Source organism: Rattus norvegicus, chromosome 12 (assembly GCF_036323735.1).
Source record: "Rattus norvegicus strain BN/NHsdMcwi chromosome 12, GRCr8, whole genome shotgun sequence".
NCBI lineage: Eukaryota > Metazoa > Chordata > Mammalia > Rodentia > Muridae > Rattus > Rattus norvegicus.
Genome location: NC_086030.1, coordinates 38714529 through 38734932, shown reverse-complemented (window position 1 = coordinate 38734932; position 20404 = coordinate 38714529). Strand labels below are relative to the sequence as shown.

Sequence of the window (20404 nt, the reverse complement as noted above, 5' to 3'; positions counted from 1 at the left end):
GCAAGTGCGTCCGGGTGCAGACTCCAAGGTGGGACGGAGTCCGTGGCCCCGCCCCCACCACGAAACCCCGCCCCTCCGACCTGCAGTTCCTTCTCCGAAGAGCCTCGCCGTTGCTCGATTTGGAGCTCCGCCCTCACTCATGGCCCCGCCCTCCCCCGGAGCTCCGCCTTCTCCGTGGGGCCCTGCCCCTAAAGCCCCGCCCAGCGGGGTTCCCTGCGCGCCCGGTGAGACGCGGCGCAGCTTGTGCGGTGCCTGCTTCCCAGGGGAGCCTAGGTAGGTCTTGGGGGCGGGGGAAGGTGAGGTCGCGCGGCCTGCCGCGCCTGGATCCCGTTGCCGGGAAGGACGGGAACCGCATTCTGCCGGTGCCTCTGCTGGAGGACTTTCTGTTGCCCCTCCGTCGCAGGTCTGGGCTCGGCGGTTGCCCCGACGCACCGCGCTGCGGGCTCGGGCAACCGCAGCCCTCTAGATTCGGGTTGGAGGAATGGAGCTACCCGGGGCCCTTTCCTCAGAGCCCGAGGGCGAGGCCGAGGGCGCGGAGGGAGGACCGAGTCCCGCGGGACGGTGATTCGGGTAGGGAAGTGGGCTTTTCGGGGAATTTGGGGGAGGCGGCATGGGCGGGCTACCAGGTCATGGACAAACCAGAGTCCCCCTCATTGAGTGGCCGGATGGCAGCGGACTTCTCAAGCCTACTATCCCCGAGTAGTCACAGCATCCCCGCGAGGTGCAGCTCTGCTTTGCAATTTGAGCGGTTCCTTGGAGCCTCAGTCCCTTCCCTCCCGTCCAGGTCTTTCACCCAAGCCAGCACATGAATCACATTAAAACCGTAGGCACGCTTTGAATCCTCGGCTACACCCTCAGGTGTTGCCCCTGAACCTTGCGGCCCTTCCCAGCTTCCCTAGATGAACAGCACTCTAGCCTCTGTATGCTGTCCTCTTCAGGCTCCTATTTCACCTTTTGTCCCCTTGCTTCATGCACTTGCCCAGATATCCCAGAGTTTTGTGGTCTTTCCTCAGTCACTTCCTTCTTAGCAGTATCTGGTCTATCTCATGCCTGCTAGGGTGTCTATTCCTAGATGCTTGGCTAACACTGTAGATGGTGGGAGAGATACTCTAGACATCTCTAGGGACAACAGGGTCGAAGCAACACTTTTTTCTTTTTTTCTTTTTTTGGAAGGATGGGAGAGATACAGTAATGTGTATTCAGAGATTTGTCTGCCACCCCTGTGCCTCTCTGTTCCCATATTTAGGTGTGGCTCTCGCTCCAGGGGAAGCAGGCAAGGAGACCTATTAAAAACCGTGTATTAGGGTCTCGGGGTATAGCACAGGTAGTGCTTGGGTAGTGTGCATTCTCCCAGCACCACATAAAGCCCTGCTTGTGACCCCAGCAGTGGGGGGAGGTGGCGGCAGCTTGGTCAGGTGATTGACATCATCTGTGGTCACACAGCAAGCCTGAGGGTATTCAGGCATTGAGGTCATTTTGGTAAACCAGTAAGGCTGGTGGTTAATTAAGGCATAGTTCAAAGAAAAAGTCTCTTGGGAGAAAAAGTCAGCGGCTTACATTAGGCAGGATGGGTAGTGACCTGGAGTGACAAATGACAGGAAGGTTGCGTTTTGTTACTGCAGACCTTGGGCAAGCTACTCTGGTGAATACCACTTTTTTGGCTTTGGTTCCTGGTTATGAGCCCCTCCCTGGATGTCTCCCCATGCTCTGAGTTTTGTTCTGAGACACATCACTGCCCATTGCCCTGTCACGTAGTTCCCTCTCCCAAGAGGCCTGGGACTCTGCTGTTGCCGGGGTTATATTACCCAGAAACTCAGGACAGGACGTGCCAGAGACCAGGCTGACTCCAGGCTTCGACTGTGTATCTGGCAACCTCAGAATGTCAGGTTTCGCGTGTGTAATGCATGCCACACAAGACTACAGTTATGCTATTTTCCCTAAAATTCCATATGGTACTTGAAAATGTTTATTATCTCTTAGCTTTACAATATAGCTACAAGCCACATGGGAGGAAAATGTTGAGCCCTGCCAAGAAGGTGGCAGGAGGCAGGTGAGGGCTGGCAGGGCAGATGGTTTAAGTCTTTTCTCCAGGGAGGGAGGATCTCTGCAAAGTGGCTCATGTCCATAATCTCCGCTCTTGGAGAGGCTGAGGAGAGAGACTTGCCACTAGTTCAAGGCTTGACCTAATCAAAATGAGACCGGGTTTTGAAAACCCAAGACAAAAGTCCCAGAGTTGGGCAAGGACTTAACTGAAGCAAGTAACTCATTTTGTTCCTGACATGGGGACTGTGTGAGCCTAGCTCGGGTGCTCTCTCCCCACAGGGCTCCGACTATGTTGCGCAGGCTGGGCTGTGTGCTGTTCTGCACTCTTGTGGTTCTGCTGCTCGGCTGCCTGCTCTTTCTGAAGGAGCGAACACCAGCAGGCAGCTCTGAGGCCCACCAGCACTTCTTGGCACCGCCAAGGCCCCACCACAGCCAGTGCTCACCCAACCTAACAGTTGTTAACACCTCCCTGTCCCTGCCCAGCCGTCATCGCCTCTTCTTAACCTATCGTCATTGCCGAAACTTCTCCATCTTGCTGGAGCCTTCGGAGTGTGCCAGGGACATCTTCCTGCTCCTGGTCATCAAGTCTCAGCCGGCTCATATTGAACAGCGTGCAGCCATTCGGAGCACTTGGGGCCGGGGTGGGAGCTGGGCTAGAGGCCGGCAACTGAAGCTGGTGTTCCTCCTGGGGGTGGCAGGACCTGTGCCCCCAGCCCAGCTGCTGGCCTATGAGAGTTGGCAGTTCGATGACATCCTACAGTGGGACTTCGCTGAGGACTTCTTCAATCTGACCCTCAAGGAGCTGCATGTGCAGCGCTGGATAGCCGCTGCCTGCACACAGGCCCACTTCATACTAAAGGGGGACGATGATGTCTTTATCCATGTTCCCAATGTGCTTGAGTTCTTGGAGGGCTGGGATCCAGCCCAGGACCTCCTGGTGGGAGATGTCATCCGCCTGGCTCGGCCCAACAGGAACACCAAAGTTAAATATTTCATCCCGTTTTCCATGTACAGGGCCCGCCACTATCCACCTTATGCAGGAGGTGGAGGCTATGTTATGTCCCAGGCCACTGTGAGGCATCTTCACACAGCCATGGAGGAGGCAGAACTCTTCCCCATTGATGATGTCTTTGTGGGGATGTGCCTGAGGAAGCTGGGGGTGACTCCCATACACCATGCTGGCTTCAAGACATTTGGAATCCAACAGCCCCTCAACCCCAGGGACCCCTGTCTGTACAGAGGGCTCCTGCTGGTGCACCGTCTCAGCCCCCTGGAGATGTGGACCATGTGGGCACTGGTGACAGATGAGAGGCTGGAGTGTGCAGCTCGCAAACCCTAGCCATGAGGCGTGGGCTGAGCAAAGCTTTAGTGATTGAACTCCTGTCACCAGGAGAGACTACTGAAAACTGGTCCCTGCAGGTCAGCAGAAGTGATCTATTTTTATAATGCCACCAACCTTAATTGATTAAAACTCTTCCAGCCTGGAAAATTTGTCCAGCATGTGCTGAAATGGGAGTGTGTGCTGCCAGGAGCCTTAGGAGAATCCAGGGCCCTATAACTCCCACCGCCTTGGCCATGAAGGAAAGACGCTGCACGACAGCCCAGAAGACTTTTTTTTTTTTTTAATGCAAACACCAAACTTCTCTTCCTTTGGATACAGCAGAGAAATTCAAAAAAGGAACGAACAAGAAGCACGTGTTGGAGAAGGTGCTGTGGGGAGCACCAGGGGAACTGTTCACACTGAGTAACGCCTTAGCTGAGCTGTGCTCACAGGGAGAAAGGACATTATAAACACAAAGAAATGTTACAAACCAGACAAGCTTCCCTGTGGAGGAGCAAGCAGTAATTCATACTTGAACATCTGAGTAACAGTAAAAACTGGAGTTAAACAGCTATTGAACTTAAGGGTGTGGCAGAAAAGGCCCCTCCTCCATTGGCCCCGGTTGGTGAAGTGCTTTGGGAGTGAGGTAAAAGATCAAGAGAGAAGCTGTGTGAGGGACAGTGCAGAGCCAGGCCCAGAGAGGCTGCGAGCAGAGAGAAGGGGCCAGGCGCAGCTCGCAAAGGCTCTGGTCTGACTGTCAATGGCAGAACCGGTCAGCTTCTGCAGTTGGGACGTCACTGGGTGGATGTCATGCACCTGCTTTCCCCACAGAGTGGATGGACAGGGCACTGGGCTCGAGCCCTCAATCTTCTCGTAGGTAGGCCTCCTCTTCCTGGTCCGCTGCCTCATCGCTCGCTTCCTGTGTTTTCTGGCGCAGCTCTTGTGTCTGCACTTCTGCCAGCTTGGTTTCCGCCTTCTGGGAGAGCTGGCGCACCTCCTGCACCTGCGACTTCACCAACTGGATGTGATTCCTGGCGGTTATAGAGGCCTGATCTGCTCCTGTCAAAAGAGGACATTTGTACTGAGCGCCACAGCAAGGACAGAAGTCACACACGAAGGCCTGAAGCTGGCAGCTCGGCTCTCGTGTGGTCACCTTCCTGACCCTCTGGCTTCTGAGTTGAGGTTTGCATCTTATTTCTTTTGAGGTGGGGTACTGGGTGCTGGAGAGCTGTGTGGTCATGAGTGCGTGCTATTCCAGAGGCTGGGGAGTGCCATTAGGTGGCTCACAGCTACCTTTACAACTCAAGCTGCAGGGGATCTGATGCCCTAGACTCTGGGGACGCCTGCACTCATAGGCTCTGAATTGTTCAGACAAAAAACTGTGGTCTCCCTATACATCCCAAGCTGGCCTTGAATTTCCGCCTGCCTCAGCCCTAAGGGCCACAGCACGCCCAGGTGAGGCTAATTCGCACACGCTGGTGTGGCTGTGCTCAGCTGTCACTGCATCTGACTTACAGCTCTAGTTGGGAGCCAGTCAGACTCGACTGTTAGTTTCGAGCCACCTGGGACCAGTTTGGTGTCTGTGCTGTTGGTGTCACAGATTCTGCTACAGGCTCGTCAGGACTGAGCCTGGGCTGGTTAGGTCAGCGAGGCGAGCCCTCAGGAGATGAGGGACCCAGCCCCGTGGATGCACTGCAGGTGGGTGCTGGACATCCGAACAACGCGCATGTTACAGACTGAGCCACTCCAACCTGGAATTTTTGTTTTTGAATATCTAACTCTTCCCTCAAAATAACTGGGCGTGGTGTCCATCACATCCATAGGCTCCTCAGCCTATCTGGAATGTTGATGGGGTGGCTGGTCTTTGGAGGGATGATGCTCATACTTAACACTTTCCTCCTAAGGGAGAAACCAAATGTTTCTGTGCCTCGATCTTGTGTTTTGTTGAACTGCTGTTCTTAACCATTAGAGATGCAGACTTGGGGACACCGTCTAGTTTTTAGCTGTGTAGTGTGTCACGGTGCTAATGTCTAACAGCTTCCTTCATATAGGTTCTCATTTGATTTCGAGGAGAGAGTGCGTGTGGAAGTCAGAGGACAGCTGGTGGGAGCCAGGTCTCTCTGTCACCGTTTGGGTCCTGGGGACTTGGTTCAGGTGGCCAGGCTTGGGCAGGAGCCTTCACCTGCTGAGCCACCTCGGTCTCCATCTCTGTGGTGCCGCACAGTGGCAGCGCTCGGTTCGTGTGCTTTGGAGGAAGTAAGGAGCAGGGAGTGGCATTTGTCAGCCCAGGATTTAAAACCCTGATCCCTAAGCCAAGAGTTATGGAATTTTCCAAGACTTTTGGGCAATAATTTCTTCATTTTAAATCCCAAGCTTTTCTCTCAAAATTGTTAGAAGTGATGCGACACTGTGTCCCTGCAGCGACTGATGGACGCATCTTGTAAACAGGACAGATGACGTCGTCCTTTATTGCAGGGTATCACTAGTAGGATTAAACCACAGTGCCTTTAAAGAGTGTCACAACCAAAATCCAGCCCAGACGGGCTCCCTCTTCAGAGGCCACACCCACTGTCCTCTGCCTCAGTCTTTTCTGACCGCACTTAGTTAATCTTACGCTCACATCTTTTCTTTTGCCTGTTTCCGACCCTGATTTTCACGAGCTGTGCTTTTATTAATTTACTTAGTGAGTGGCTGTGGGGGTCAGCTTTCAGCAGTCAGTTCTCCTTCCCCTTGGGAGCAAACTCAGTATCCGCACTCTTACCTCAGCAGCCCCTAAGTTCACTTTCGTATAATTTACTGAGGTTCAAGCCTGACTTAGATTTGCTTCCTACTCCAGCAAAGACATCCCACCCTCCTCTCCCTCTCAAGTGCTGGTATCACTGCCTGTCCTGTGTGGAGGGGAGGGTCTCTCACGGAGCCAGAAGACCCTTACTTGGCTGGGCTGCCCAGCAAGCTCCAAGGATCCTCCGAGTCTGCCTTCCTAGTGCGGGGATTACAGGTTCCCCACTACACGGCGAGTTTCCACGTGGACGGTGGGGATCCAAACGCAGGCCCTCATTGCTGTGCTGAGGAAGCTGAGGTGGCCCCTTCAGAACCCCCTGGTTGGATCACACCTGGACCTGTCTTCAGAGCCCTAAACATCTGACTTTCCTAGGAAGTCCTCCTTTAGCCCGGGGCTATGTTTTAAATATTTTTGACTGTCTGTGTGAGTGGATGCCATGTGTCTCAGGTCCCTGTGGAGGCCAGAAGAGGACACCAGCTCGCTTTGCTCTGCACTTAAGACAGCTGTGGGTGGCCTGAGGTGACTCTGCTTGAGATACTGACGGCCCGGCTTTTGGTTTTGAGGTGTAGGTAAGAAACCTCATGCATGCCAAGGGCTGCCACTCAGTAACAGTCCCACCCCAGGAACCATGTTTAAACTTTAGACCCGGAAGGCTGGTAGTGGGCTGAAGGTCAGTGAGGGATTCAATGATATAAAATCAGGTTTTTGGGAAGCAGGCCAACACTTTTTTTTTTTTTTTGGTTCTTTTTTTCAGAGCTGGGGACCGAACCCAGGGCCTTGCGCTTGCTCTACCACTGAGCTAAATCCTCAACCCCCAGGCCAACACTTTCTTGTGTGTGTGTGTGTGTGTGTGTGTGTGTATGTGATCTGAGTGTTTCTTTTAAATCTGGAAAAGCTGTCGTTTAACTACTTGCTGCCCAAGTGCGAGGCCCAGAGCGTGGGTCTCCAGAGCAAGCTGGCCGGTGAGGCTAACACACTGGTGAGCTCTAGGTTTGACTGAGACCCTGCCTCCCTCACTGACTAGGGTGGAAGACAAGGTGCGTCCAAGGCTGTGGTGAGCCTGGGCTTCTGCCCTGCCCTGTCCTGTCCTGTCCTGGGTTCCTCTGCACATCGCTGTCAGCTACTGAGGGTGGTGGCTGCTTTTGTAGTTTTTCATTGTTTCCCACCTTTCTGTGCTGTTGTGTTCTAGAATGCTTCTGTAAGCGTTTAGAACAGTCTCATACTTATGTGTGGTACCGGTGTGCAGGGGAAAGTCGGGGGACAACTTCTGGGAGTCCTCTATTCTGTGGGTTCCAGGAATTGAAATCAGGTCATTGGTGTCATCTTGCTGGTCTCAGAATTATTGTTCTGGCACAGCCTGCTATTTAATAGGCTTCCTTCTGAGTGCTGCGACCTTGTTTACACTTTACTTTGTATCTTGTGCACGTGTGTCAGAGGCCATCCTCCGGTGTGTCTCACTAAGCTACTGAGCCCCAGGGGTCACCTCCTTAGGACTTACGAGGGGGCGCCACCAGGCCTGGCTTTTACATAAGCACTGTGGGTTGAATTCAGGCCCTGTACTAGCTCCCCAATCCCTTAGTCTGTATTTTCATTCTTTTTGGTTTTTTGAGACAGGTTTTCTCTGTGTAGCCCTGGCTGTACTAGAACTAGCTTTGTAGACCAGGCTGGCCTTGAACTCAGAGATCCCCCTGCCTCTGCCTCCCCAGTGCTGAGATTAAAGTGTGCACCACCACTGCTTGGAGTTTATTTCACCTTCTGCCTCAACAAAGTCCGTCATGTTTTCTCCACTTCTTTTTATGGTGCATGGTGCCAGGACCTATCCTCTCCCTATGCTTTCTCTCCCCAACTGCTACTTTACAGTCCAACTTTCCCAAGCTTTAGAAAAGTTTCTTCTTTCAAACTTGACTCAGGAATCATATTTCCCAAAGCGGAGGCAGATGGGAAAGCCCATTTAACCAAACACACACCTTTAGTCTCCTATCCGCTATCTTGCCTCTATTTTTGCAGGGCAAACCAGCCGCTACAGTCAATCCCACTTTCTCTCTCTAGCACACTAGATTTTCCTCTGACACAAAGTTTTGGCTTCCAGTGTAATATTTCTGAACAGCACTTTTCTTCCCAGTAGTGGTGGTAATCGAGGAGGCTCCTGGTACAGAGCTCAGCACTCCTGGGAAGCTGTCCCTCCGACAACACTTCCATAATCTCTTACTTCTGAAATGTTAAGTGTTCTCACTTTTCTGCAGTATGGTACAAAATGTAATTGCGAACCACACTGACTTTCCAAAAAAAAAAAAAGTAAAGCCAAGCCTGCTGGGAACGGCCACGTCCATAGTCCCAGCCTACATCCCAGCACGTGGGCGCGGAGGGAGGGGGGTAACTGGAAGCTTGGTGTTGGCTTGAGCTGCAGAGGCTCAACTCTCCTCAGCTGGGCGGCGGCGCGCATCTCTAATCCCCCAGCACCTGGGAGACAGGTAGAGCTCTATGAGTTTGAGACCACCCTGGTCTACAAACCGAGTTCCAGGCCAGCCAGGACTTAACACACAGAACCTTGTTCTGTGAAAAACAAAACACCCCACTATCTGAAAACATCACTTTTACAACCTGACACCATAAAGCTCAGTCCGATATTCTGAGGTAACAAAGTACCCATCTGATTTGAGACTCGATCTGATTACATGTTGAACATTTAGTCATTTCTCTTAGGTCCACTGGATTGACAGTGACAGTCAAATCACATCTTGGTACCGAAAAACATACTTCCTATATTGGGTATTAAAGTAAGAGGATGAAGCTCTGGCCCTTAACTTAAGGTTCCTCATTTTTAGTATGTTAACCTGTATTTTTTTTTTTTTTCCTTGAGAGAAGTCTTTTTTTTTTTTTTTTTTGGTTTTTTTTTTCGGAGCTGGGGACCGAACCCAGGGCCTTGCGCTTCCTAGGTAAGTGCTCTACCACTGAGCTAAATCCCCAGCCCCATGAGAAGTCTTATATTGTAACTAGCCCAGGCTAGTTAGCTTCAGGACTCATCCTCCTGCCTCAGCCTCCCAAGTGCTAGGATTATAGGCATTTGCACAGAGGGAAAATGAGGCAAAGGCTGAGTTTCAATTCGGTCACTCCTGACTGTAGCCTGGGGTCTTCAGAGTGGGAGTGATAGTACTAGGTCCGAGCTAATGTCCCTGTCATGTGTCACCACAGAGCCTAACAGAGACATGCTCCTTAGTTTAGAGGCTCACACCCACTTACATCTGTCCTTCAGTTTAAAAGAGAAACCTAAAGCTATTTAGACACACTTAAACAGCGGCTCTTACTAGTTACTTTTCTAGACACACGGCCTACCTTCTGACTGTAAAAATGTCAAGGCTTGATGTGTCAGTGTCTGCAACCTGGGAGGCTGAGACCAGCCTGTTCTACATACAGTGAGTTTGAGGCTAGCCAAGGCCACACAATGAGACCACATCTGTTTCAAAACAACAACACAGAGCGGGGAAAACCTCTAAACCTGCACTTCTCCACTGTGGGTCCCGACTCCTTCAGGGGATGCAAACAGAGGTCCCGCATGTCAGATGTCTGCATTATGATTATGATGTAATGAGTTAACAGTTATAACACAGCAGCACAGTGCTATGGTCCAGGTCGCCATAGCATGAGCAACTATATGAAAGGGTCACAGCATTAGGAAGGTTGAGGACCACTGCTCTGAAATGTAATTTGTATCATCAGAGAATCTACGTCTTTAACAACTAAATTGGTCCCCATATCAGCAATGAAGGTGTCCTGCAGTAAAGGCTGTTGAGAAGAAAAAAAAAAAAAACAACTAAATTAAAAACAAAGAAAATCCCAATCTTTTACCTACCAGTCTGATAGGCAGCCTCCGCAGCCATCTCTGAAAGGCTGACTGCTGTCATCCACGTGGTCTCCAGCTTCAAGTACTCCTGCTGCTTTGAAGTCATCTGCAGGGTTAGAAAAGAGCTCCAGACACCATGAAGGGGTTCACACAGTCGGTTCGCAGTTCAGTTACAGTAATGAAGAGCACTATTTGGAAATGACTGACAGGCCCACTCACCTCAACTCTGGCTCCTATGATCACCTGCCACACCTCATCCTCCTCCTGGGAATTCATCTTCCCCAGCAAGCTTGTATACTGTCGGTACAGAGACACTAACGTGTAGACAGCCTACAGACACAGAACGGTAAGTGAGTCAAGAGGGGCTCCCTGAAAGGACAAGTGGCATTTATACCTTCAGATTACAAAGTCCTGTGGTGGTAGTACGTCCTGGGATCTCAGCACTCAAGAGGCTGTGGCAGGAGGATTTCAAGTTCAAGACCGCCCTGGGATAACAGCAAACCTGAGGCCAGCTTGAAATACATATAAGACTGTCTCAAATAAACATAAAAAGATCTTTTGTCCACTGAGCTGTGGGGATCCCTTCTCAGCCAGAGCTGGAGGCCAAGAGCAGCCCTTGGGTGCCCTGTGGATCATCGTCATAAGGACTGTCATGAGTGGGTGCCCAAACACTGAAATTAGAGGCAGAGGTGACTTGAGCTTAGGAGGACCCAACATTACCACCCACCCTCACGCCCACCACACACAGGGTGCTTTTGTGTTTGTTTTCAGACAGGGTTTCTCTGTGTAGCCCTGGTTGTCCTGGAACTCACTCTGTAGACCAGGCTGGCCTTGAACTCAGAGAACTATTTGCCTCCCAAGTGCTGGGATCAAAGGTGTGTTCTACCACCTCCTGACCTTTTCTTTGGATGCCTTTAAAAAAATTTTTTATATGCATGGTGTTTTATATGCATGCCTCCATGTGTGTCTGTGTGAGGGTGTCAGATCCCCTGGAACTGGAGTTATAGTCAGGTGTGAGCCGCCATGTGGGTGCTGGGAACTGAACTCAGGACCTCCGGAAGAGCGGCCTAACTACTGAGCCCTCTCTCCAGCCTCCCCCACCCCATACACACCACAGAGACAGGTTCTAGGTCAACTAGGCTGGTCTAGAATTCAGAGGCCTCCCTGCCTCTGGCTCTAGAATGCCAGGGTCACACACAGCCTGCCTTTAAAATTTTGGTTAGTAATGTAATCTCTGAGTTCAAGGCTAGCCTGATCTACATAGAAAGTTCCAAAGCTACACAGCTTTCTCAGAAAACTACATAAAACTTTCACTAGCTGTTCAGACAGAGAATGCACTGCAGGGAGAAAGGGAAAATGCACAGTGACTGAGACAGTGTCCGCTCTACCTGGGCCACCCAGGACGGCCCCACAAACCTCCTCCTCCAGGGTCGCAGCTGTCTTGATGAGACAGTGAGTACTGCAGACCCTCTGAGCTCCTGGAACCAGATGTCTGTGTAAAATAAGGTAAAATTTAAGATGTCTGTGTAAAATAAGGGGGCACGAATTCCTGAAAAATATAAAGACCTATGCTCCAAGCCTTCTTTTCAGGCATGGAGTCCAACAGTTCAAACTGGCCTCTACCCCCCAAGTGCTGGGACTGTGCACCCATCTGTGTGAGAAGAGATAACACCAAGCGTAGGAGACTAAACCAGGGCAAGCGCTCTACAGATGAGCTGCTGCAGAAGCCCCGCCCTCAGCATCATTGTTTAAAAAGGAGCAGACTGTAAATATCTGAGGACCAAGAGCCTCATGACCTCCACTAATGCTAAGCTGTCACTACATACATAAAAGCCTGGCTAAGTCCCAATAAAACATGAACACAGCTGTTAGAGCAGGTGTGATTAGGAGCCAGAGTTTGCAACCTGCTGGGTCAGCAAATCAATGCTTAAGAGGGGATGAGGGTGGTAGCCCGGCACCCATACACCTCTGGATTCTATCAACACTGAAAAATTTAAAGACTGCACAAGAGGAGACGTACCTTAGTATACTCGGTGATGGCTTCGATCAGTGCGTACGTGGTTTGAGACAGAAAGGTAGAGGTGCTGTCCGTTACCAAAGACACAGCCCTCCTCATCAGTGCTTCGTTGCTGAGAGACTGAGGCTCTGATTTCTGAAAGACAAACACTCACTCAGCTGCCGACCTGCAGAAAGCCAAGATGAACACTTTGTGGTCTTGGAAGACACCCCAATGTCGCTTCAAGCTTGTCGAAGCTGCCGCTCCGTGCTTATTGGGAAAACATTCTTAGGCTTTAATGACTTAAGGTAGCACAGGACACAGCTCAGAGTAAAGTCTCTCTACGCTCATTGTCTGTCCTAGAGAACAAAGCACTTTAACACAACATAACTAGTCCATGAAGCTACAACTTGCTATCTGGTTAGATGCTGAAAAGTATAAAGACATTTATTGGTCCCAGCGTTCTGGAGGCAGAGGCAGGCAGATCTCTGAGTTGGAGGCCAGCCTGGTCTACAGGGTGATTCCTAGGATAGCCAGGGGTACAATGAGAAAACCCTATTTCAGAAACCCAAATATAGGGGCTGGAGAGATGGCTCAGCAATTAGGGGCATTGGCAGCTCTTCCAGAGTCCCAAGTTCCCAACAACCACAAGGTGGCTCACAGCCATCTAAAACGTGATCTGATGCTCTTCTGGCTCATCAGATAGAACACTCATACATAAAATAAATCTTTTTTAAAAAAAAATATATAAAAAGACCTTCTCTTCCTTCATTTCAGGACCAGGACAAAACACCTAGAAAACAGAGTAATCAAGTGTCAGGGAGCAGGGATGGATTTTTGGAAGACCAAAAATCAATGGAACCTTATACAGAATTATGGGACCTTGGTCACTCTAAAACTGACAACCACAGTGATCTATTATTTAAATAAGTAACTCTTTGCTCTCCAGAGAGCCCTCAGTGTGTGTTACAACCAGCTGCTCTGATTTACTTCCTGTCTTGATTTGGCTGCGTGGAGCATAAGCTCCCAGAGCGACTGTTACAGGACTAGGAACGGTTTTCTGACATAACAATCAAGAACTTCATCACACCTGGATTTCAGACAGACCAAACTGAAGAGCTACCCGGAATGACAGCTCTGCTCACAGGAACCTTTTATTTTTTTTACTTATTCACTTTATATCTGGGCCATGGCTCCCCTCCCCATCACCCCTTCCCACAATCCTTCCCCCATCACCCCCCTTCTCTGAGTGGGTGGAGGCCCCCTTGGGGTACCCAACCCTGGTACTTCAAGGTCTCTTTAAGGCTAGGTGAGAAGCTAACTTTTGACACAGCCTCTTGAAAACCTGAGAATAATGTTAACGTCAGGAAGTCTTCCCCATTTCCACTGTGGCTGTCACTGCTTTCTACAGACAGTGAGATTCATGCACAGAATATATCAGTTAAACCTCAAAGCAATCTTCTCCCAAGCCTGTGGTTCTCCTGATCTACTGACCCAACATAGTGCCACACAGACTATCATCAAACGTGAAAACATCCATCTATCTATCTAGTAGCCAGAAAGAGGACAGACAGTTGACCTGGAACTCAGACTTTAAAAGGATGTGACTTGGTACTGAAGAAGCTAGGACTAGGACAGGTAAGGTCTAAGGGAGGGAGGGGAGGAGGGAGGGAGGGAGGGAAAGCCTGGTTGGCACGAGAGACAGAAAACTGGTTAGGCTACTGCAGTGCAGGCAGAACTGCACAGTTAGCTCTGTAGCACTCACGGAGCTCTGACAGCGGACCTACACTGCAGGAGAGTGACTGCAGCAGCTCCAGTCCTGTAGCCCAGAACGGACTTAGAAAGCTGTAAATGAAGAGGAAAAACCCCACAATTCTGAGAAAAAATAACAAAACCTTGGGGGCTGGCGAGGTGACCCAGCTGGCTGCTGAGCCCGACAACCTCACTGCGGCCGTCCTGATACTCTCACCCACAACTCAAAATTTAGCTCCTCTCCATAAACCATACAGCCAGTGACTAGAAAAACCATCACTTTCCTACCAGCTGCTCACTGACCTTTCCAAATGTAGCGTTCTTCCGATGGAGACCCACTGCTTTATCTTAGCAAACGGCAATTCAAGTGGGAAACAGCTTTTCCCTCACTCCCCTGCTGCCTGCCTGCCTGCCAGCCATCAGCTCATCTAAACTGTACCGTTAGCCAGAGCCAAGTACGGATTCGTCAGGGCCTTCAGTGTGAAATCCAAAGCCCCACAATGAACCACAAAAACCAGTCACAGTATTTGATCCCTGCTTCTCTCTCCGGCCTCACTCCACCCACCTTGCTTCGCTGCATGCCACACAAAATGCAGCTTCCAGGCTTTTGCCTATGACCCCTCCTGCTGCAGGCCTCTCCCTCACCCAGGTTGCCCAGGGCTAGCTTTCTCGAAGCATCCTTAAATGAAGCAGTCTCACCCCACCACACCCTATCTTTCTTCACATCACATCACCAGCTGACACACTTTCTTTTCTGAGATAGGTCTTCTCTGTGTAACTGCCATGGCTGTCCTAGAAGTCACTCTGTAGACCAGGCTGCCCTTGAACTCATAGAGAACCATCTGGGATTAAAGGTGTGTTCTGTCATCTCTTGGCCTTTTCTATTCACATGGTGTTTTGTATGCATGCCTTCTCATGTGTCTGTGTGAGGGTGTCTTCTCCCAGAACTGGAGTTATAGCCAGATGCTGGTGCTGGGAATTGAACCTCGGTCCTCTAGAAGAGCAGCTACTGCTCCTGACTTCTGAGCCATCTCTCCAGCCTCCCCACTCTGCACAGAACTATGCAGAGCACAGGTATGTGCAACTACAATCCAGAGAGTGTGTGTAACTAACCCAGCGTCAAACTCGATTTTACTGCCTTAGCCTCCCCCAGTGTTTGGATTATAGAAATTTACCACTACACTCAACTTATATTTGTTTATTTTCTACCCTAATGTACATTTTACAATATTAAAAATTGTATTTTCTTTCCCTCTTGCCTTCCCAGTGTAAATGGCACAAATTGTTGAGTAAAGTTTGCTGAATGACGGACTTGCCAACAGACTATCACGTTCTTTTACCTCACCCTTTCCTTTATGTAACTTTAAATAGTGCTTATCCCAGGTACTGACTAGGTGACCAGAATCTGACTCCTGATTAACTCTGGCCTCCCTTACTACCCAGCTCTTCACTCCACTACTAATCCTGTGCCCCCAGGCCTTATCTTAGAAAACAGGAGGTCTCTACAATGGAAGTTCCTCCTGAGTCAGTCAGTCTAAACTGGTGGGATCTAAGATGGTTGGTCGCCAGTGATAGCCAAGCAACCTCTAACTTCCTTACAGTCACAAGAGCTCTCAGTGCCAGAACAATTACCTCAGTGCAGACTAAACCGTTACAAAACCCAAGAAGAAGTGGCATATGAATTCCCAGGAAACAGCCCCCCATCCACAGGAGGAACACGTGACTATTCCTCCCATTTCTGCCTATTCTCCCTGCTTCAATTCCTTTACAATTTTTTTTTAAAGATTTATTTATTATATATAAGTACACTGTAGCTGTCTTCAGACACACCAGAAGAGGGCATCAGATCCATTACAGATGGTTGTGAGCCACCATGTGGTTGCTGGGAATTGAACTCAGGACCTCTGGAAGAGCAGTCAGTGCTCTTAACCGCTAAGCCATCACTCCAGCCCCAATTTTTATTTTTAATCTCTGGACCCTCAACGGTTAAGAGCTCGTTTGCAAAGTTTATCCCCTTCTATTCTGGTACAAGAATAAAGGTCCACTTCCCAGTTCAACTGACGCTCAGTTTCAGAGGGGGTGAAGTGGGGGGTAAAATCTGGCAACAGCACTGTTTCTAGACATGAGAAGATGGAAATGGGAAGCCTGCTTAACCCAGAAGATGCGGTATAGTACACGACATCATGGAAGGTGGTACTCGGGAGCTCACTAACACCTGGAAATAGTCCCCGGGTCCCAGTGTCCTTTCCCTGGCCCTTTTACTCTACAACAGTCACATAAGCATTCCTTACCTGAGCAATAGGAACGGCGCACAGTGTCACACCGAATCCAGTCAACATAGTTTTGTGCCATGGTCTTATCAATTCTGAGAAACAGCGTTTCTTAGAGTTAGCAGAGACAGGAAAACGCTGTCCGTACCTGGAAAACAGAAGTCAAAATGTAAAAAGCCCTAATCAATCTGTAAAAGGCTCTTTGGTCCGCGGGAGTTTGGACCAAGGAGTAAACTAAATGAGGAAGTGCCAGCAGTCTTCCAAGAAAATAAACCACACAGGACAGGCGGCCTGTGCAATCTCAGAGGCATGCGGGCTGAGTTGCGAGAGCTACAGGCCAATGCGCTCGGGCGCGTTCCGCTAGGTGGAGAAGTTTAAAAGTTGCCTCAGCTGCTTAGCAACTTGACGCCAACATAAAACTTTCCGCATAAAACTTTTCTAGCTTTGGACCCGGGCCTGGGTTCCAGGTGTCTCCAATGGTTCCCACTAGCAAAGCCCGGGGCCAGCAGCTGGCGAGCACCGCTGGCCCCCGGCGGCGGAGTTTCCTGGGACCTGTGTTCCCTAACAACGCGCCTGCAGCCGACGCCGTGGCCCGTCTGTCCCTCAGTGTCCTGACTTCTGAGCCATCTCTCCAGCCTCCCCACTCTGCAGGCTCAAGGGCCTCGTAAAGACAGCCCCCAGTTTGGGAGGAGACCCACTTTCAGGAGTCACTAATGAAGGACGGGGGACGAAGGTGGGGGCCCTCCTTAAACTTCAGAAGGAGGTGGGACGCGGCGGCTCGCGGCCTGGGCCGACGCACTGGCCGGCGCTACGCGCCAAGCTCCTCTCCGCCGTCTCCTGCCCTCTGCTGCCGCAGCCGTACCTGAACAGAAAGGTTACGCTCCGAGTCATCCAACTCCTCAGAGCCGCCATCCCGCGGCGGACGGACGCCGGACGCACGCGCCGGAAGTGACGCAGCATAGCAAGCAGAAGCGCGAGCGAGGCGGGGCCCAAGGAGCCCGGGGCTTCATGGTCACGCCCCCGCTGGAGGACGCGATTGCGATTGGACAGGAGGAATGGGCGGGGCCAGAACACCAGGAAACGGCTTTAACGGTCGCACCTGGCTTTCAACCGCTCCGGTTTCGGCGCAGGCCGCCGCAGGCTCCAGTGCACGGGTGCTGAGCCGGGTCGCGAGCCGTGACGCGTGTAGTGGGCTTGGGGCGGGGGGGGCCGCTCTTGGAAAAGGAACTGCGCTCCTCCGGGAGGGGAAGCTCGGAGTCGGGGCGGGGCGGGGCGGGGCGGGGCGAGCGCGGGCCCGAGCGCTGTCACTTCAGCACCAAGAAGTAGGTGGTCCAGCCGGCCAGCAGGAGCGCCCCGATGAGCACGGTGTAGCTGAGGAGCACGAAGGCGAGCAGCTCCCGCAGCAACTGCAGCACGTGGATAGTGGACGAGGTCGGCATCGCCCTGCAAAGACCGGGAGCCTGAGCACGAGTGGGGTGCAAGCGACGGACCGCACTCTTCCAAGGCCAAGGAAGCCCAAAGTTATGTCCTGCCCTACACTGAAAGTACTATCTAAAGCAGTAGTTGTCCCCACTCTCGCTGGCACTTGAGCTCAGAAAACGGAAGGAGTCTTGTCTTTTCCAGTCCTGACTTTGCATTAGGTTCCAACGCGGCCCTCTCTTCCCACCATCTCTTGCATTTTTAATGCAGCTGGTGCCGCTAATGGGCTAGTGGAGGACAGTTTTATTTTTTCCTTCACTCAAGTTGCAGCCCCGTCTGTGGTCCTCACGGTGGAGGGGAAGCAGCAGGCCGTTGCTCATCCCCTCCCCCTCCTGTCCCCCTGTCATTCTCCTGGCCCGAGGACTGTCAATGGTTAGATTTTAAGGGATGTTTGTTGTATGTGCCCCAGCATGCTTGCCTAATGGCCAGTCAGGATGAAAACTGAAGTGATGGGTACTAACTTGATCTAGTTCACGTCTTTCCCAATATGCTTCATGCACCCCACCCCTGCTAATTTCACCTCAGATGCTAAGAGTCGCAAGCTAGCTCATCTTCATTGCTGCCTTGTCTAGCAGTTCCCCTCAATGGTAGCCTCTAGTTTCCCACTCTTCCCAATTTGCTTACTTGGCAAAGTTTCCACGGCTCTTCCACCGCCACAGCTTCCACAGCTTCTCTCTGGTCTGGTGAAAGTAGACTTGTGCGCACTCCAGCGATCTGGGTAGAGCTGAGAGGTCTTCAGGCAGCAGGAGCACTCAACAACTAGGTGTGGTCTAGCGGCCAATTACAACCTCTGTGTGGTTTCTGAGCTCCCAGGGAGCTGCGCATTGGCAATCCCAGACCAGGCGGGGCATTAGCAACCCTGCCCGCCCTCTGCCTGTGTTACCTCCACAGTCTACAGGAGGAGGCATCTGTGGTTTCCAAGGCTCCTGACTCAAATGGGCTGAACAAGTGGTACACTAGGGGGTATTTCAAGCCCCTTCTTGTCTTGCTTGTCTAAACACTCCAGATGAGCTGTATTTCCAATACGTCTAACACTGAGAACAGCCCTGTTAAGTCTGGGACCTGGCAGAACCACAGCGCGTTCACTAAGACTATCTTGGTAACGGAAAAGCTGCTGATTTAAGAAAGAAAAGTGTGAACATGAATGTGTATGTGAGAACCATAGATGATAGCCCCAGAGTGCTTGATCCTAATTTATAAAGTTTAGCGGTTTGCAAATTCATTACCCGGGCACCTTCCCAGTATGCCTGGGACTTCCAAGTTCAACTATCAACGTGAAGCACAGAAGGAGTCAGCTGGGAAAGCACAGGGAACTTTCCCGTTCCCCATGTAACAGGGGGAAAGCAACAGAAATATACAGCTTACTCTTGCTCATACTAGATTATAAGGACTATTCTTTGACCTTTGAAAAGGCAGGCGGTGTGGCTGTCAACCCTTTTATAACATCATCATCCAGAAGCAAATGGCCCCTTAATTCAATCAGGATATCTTATTATCAAATCACTGCCTGGGTGAAGCCTGGTGGAAAACCGGGGCAGGACATCCACACACAGCCCAGGAAGCCAGTGAGTACTAATTGCTCCCCTAGAGGACTGGGCATCTAAAGGGCTCCATGTCCTGCCTCATCCCCAGAAGGACAGGGTGGCTGGGATGTACACCATCGCCCTATAACCAGCGTGACAGATGGAAGGATCAAGCCGTTCAAAGCAGGCCTCTCTTCCCTCCTCCCTCACACTTCAGTTGTGTTTTACACTTCGTAGCATCCTGCAAACCTGGAAACCGGGGTATTTCATAGCAATAGATTAAGAAGCTAAGAGACAGGACATGGGAGCTGACAAGATGGCCGTCAGAGCTTGCCGCCAAGTCTGACAACCTGAATTCAGTTCTCGAGACTCACATGGTGGAAGGAGAAAAACAACTTTTTGAAAGCTGCCCTCTACTTCCTACAAGTATGAATGTGTGTGTCAATGTGTATACATGTGCATACATATAAGCGTATGACACACATATACACACACTATACACATTAAATAATAAAGAACTACAGCATGGTATAAAATTCACATTGATCCATCTATAAATGATGAGAAATTTTGCACACTGCCCTTTCCTTGTGTGGTCTGATAAGGTGTCCTCTGTTATACCATGACGAACTGCATCCATCCTAAAGAACCACTTCCTACCTAGAGACAACACTTTGTCTGCATTCCTGTGCTTTAACAGCTCTTACCATAGTCCCTCTTCCCCTTGCTTCAGATACCTAGTTCATGTTGCTGTTTCGAATTTTCTGGGCATTCAAAGAAATGCTCAGCACCCTTGACCATCAGGGAAATGCAAATCAAAACGACTCTGAGAGCCCATCTTACAACTTTCAGAATGGCCGTGATCACAAACACAAGTGACAGCTCAGGCTGGTGAGGGTGAGGAGCCAGGGGAGCACTCCTCCGCTGGTGATGGGAGAGGGAAAGGAGCAAGGGGAGCACTCCTCCGCTGGTGATGGGAGTGGGTGAGGAGCAAGGGGAGCACTCCTCCACTGCTGGTGGGAGTGGGTGAGGAGCCAGGGGAGCACTCCTCCACTGCTGGTGGGAGTGAGTGAGGAGCCAGGGGAGCACTCCTCCACTGCTGGTGGGAGTGGGTGAGGAGCAAGGGGAGCACTCCTCCACTGCTGGTAGGAGTGGGTGAGGAGCAAGGGGAGCACTCCTCCACTGCTGGTGGGAGAGGGTGAGGAGCAAGGGGAGCGCTCCTCCACTGCTGGTGGGAGAGAATGAGGAGCCAGGGGAGCACTCCTCCACTGCTGGTGGGAGAGGGTGAGGAGGAAGGGGAGCACTCCTCCACTGCTGGTGGGAGAGGGTGAGGAGCAAGGGGAGCACTCCTCCACTGCTGGTGGGAGTGGGTGAGGAGCAAGGGGAGCACTCCTCCA

At 51.1% G+C, this 20404-nt stretch overlaps 2 protein-coding genes across 4 annotated transcripts; one reads left to right on the top strand and one right to left on the bottom strand.

The window, feature by feature from the left end:
* The first annotated feature begins 21 nt into the window (after nucleotides 1–21).
* On the top strand, nucleotides 22–5280 carry B3gnt4 (UDP-GlcNAc:betaGal beta-1,3-N-acetylglucosaminyltransferase 4). 2 transcript variants are annotated; one of them, XM_006249336.5, is made up of 2 exons: nucleotides 22–273; nucleotides 2323–5280. In XM_006249336.5, exons 1-2 carry the CDS (start codon nucleotides 140–142, stop codon nucleotides 3380–3382), a joined length of 1194 nt encoding a protein of 397 aa, XP_006249398.2. In that variant the 5' UTR covers nucleotides 22–139; the 3' UTR covers nucleotides 3383–5280. The 2 variants fall into 2 exon arrangements, with proteins under 2 accessions (XP_006249398.2, NP_001099408.1); NM_001105938.1 differs by lacking the exon at nucleotides 22–273 and having other exon boundaries at nucleotides 2224–3637.
* Nucleotides 3648–18265, bottom strand: Diablo (diablo, IAP-binding mitochondrial protein). Of its 2 annotated transcripts, NM_001008292.2 has the most exons (7): nucleotides 18109–18265; nucleotides 16868–17448; nucleotides 16027–16153; nucleotides 12008–12139; nucleotides 10207–10317; nucleotides 9997–10093; nucleotides 3648–4423 (listed from the first exon to the last, which is right to left on the bottom strand). In NM_001008292.2, the coding sequence occupies exons 2-7, from the start codon at nucleotides 16915–16917 to the stop codon at nucleotides 4227–4229; spliced, it is 714 nt and encodes a 237-aa protein (NP_001008293.1). In that variant the 5' UTR covers nucleotides 16918–17448; nucleotides 18109–18265; the 3' UTR covers nucleotides 3648–4226. The 2 variants fall into 2 exon arrangements, with proteins under 2 accessions (NP_001008293.1, XP_063127297.1); XM_063271227.1 differs by lacking the exon at nucleotides 18109–18265 and having other exon boundaries at nucleotides 4084–4423; nucleotides 17105–17125.
* Nucleotides 18266–20404: the final 2139 nt, after the last annotated feature.

Excerpts from the sequence above, each read along its gene's own strand:
- B3gnt4 (XM_006249336.5), top strand. The coding sequence starts at position 140 with ATGGCCCCGCCCTCCCCCGGAGCTCCGCCTTCTCCGTGGGGCCCTGCC. Across the intron at positions 274-2,322 it reads TGCTTCCCAGGGGAGCCTAG|GGCTCCGACTATGTTGCGCA; the intron begins GTAGGTCTTGGG and ends CTCTCCCCACAG.
- Diablo (NM_001008292.2), bottom strand. The coding sequence starts at position 16,917 with ATGGCGGCTCTGAGGAGTTGGATGACTCGGAGCGTAACCTTTCTGTTC. Across the intron at positions 10,094-10,206 it reads TCATAGGAGCCAGAGTTGAG|ATGACTTCAAAGCAGCAGGA; the intron begins GTGAGTGGGCCT and ends CTAACCCTGCAG. Across the intron at positions 4,424-9,996 it reads GGAGGCTGCCTATCAGACTG|GAGCAGATCAGGCCTCTATA; the intron begins GTAGGTAAAAGA and ends CTCTTTTGACAG.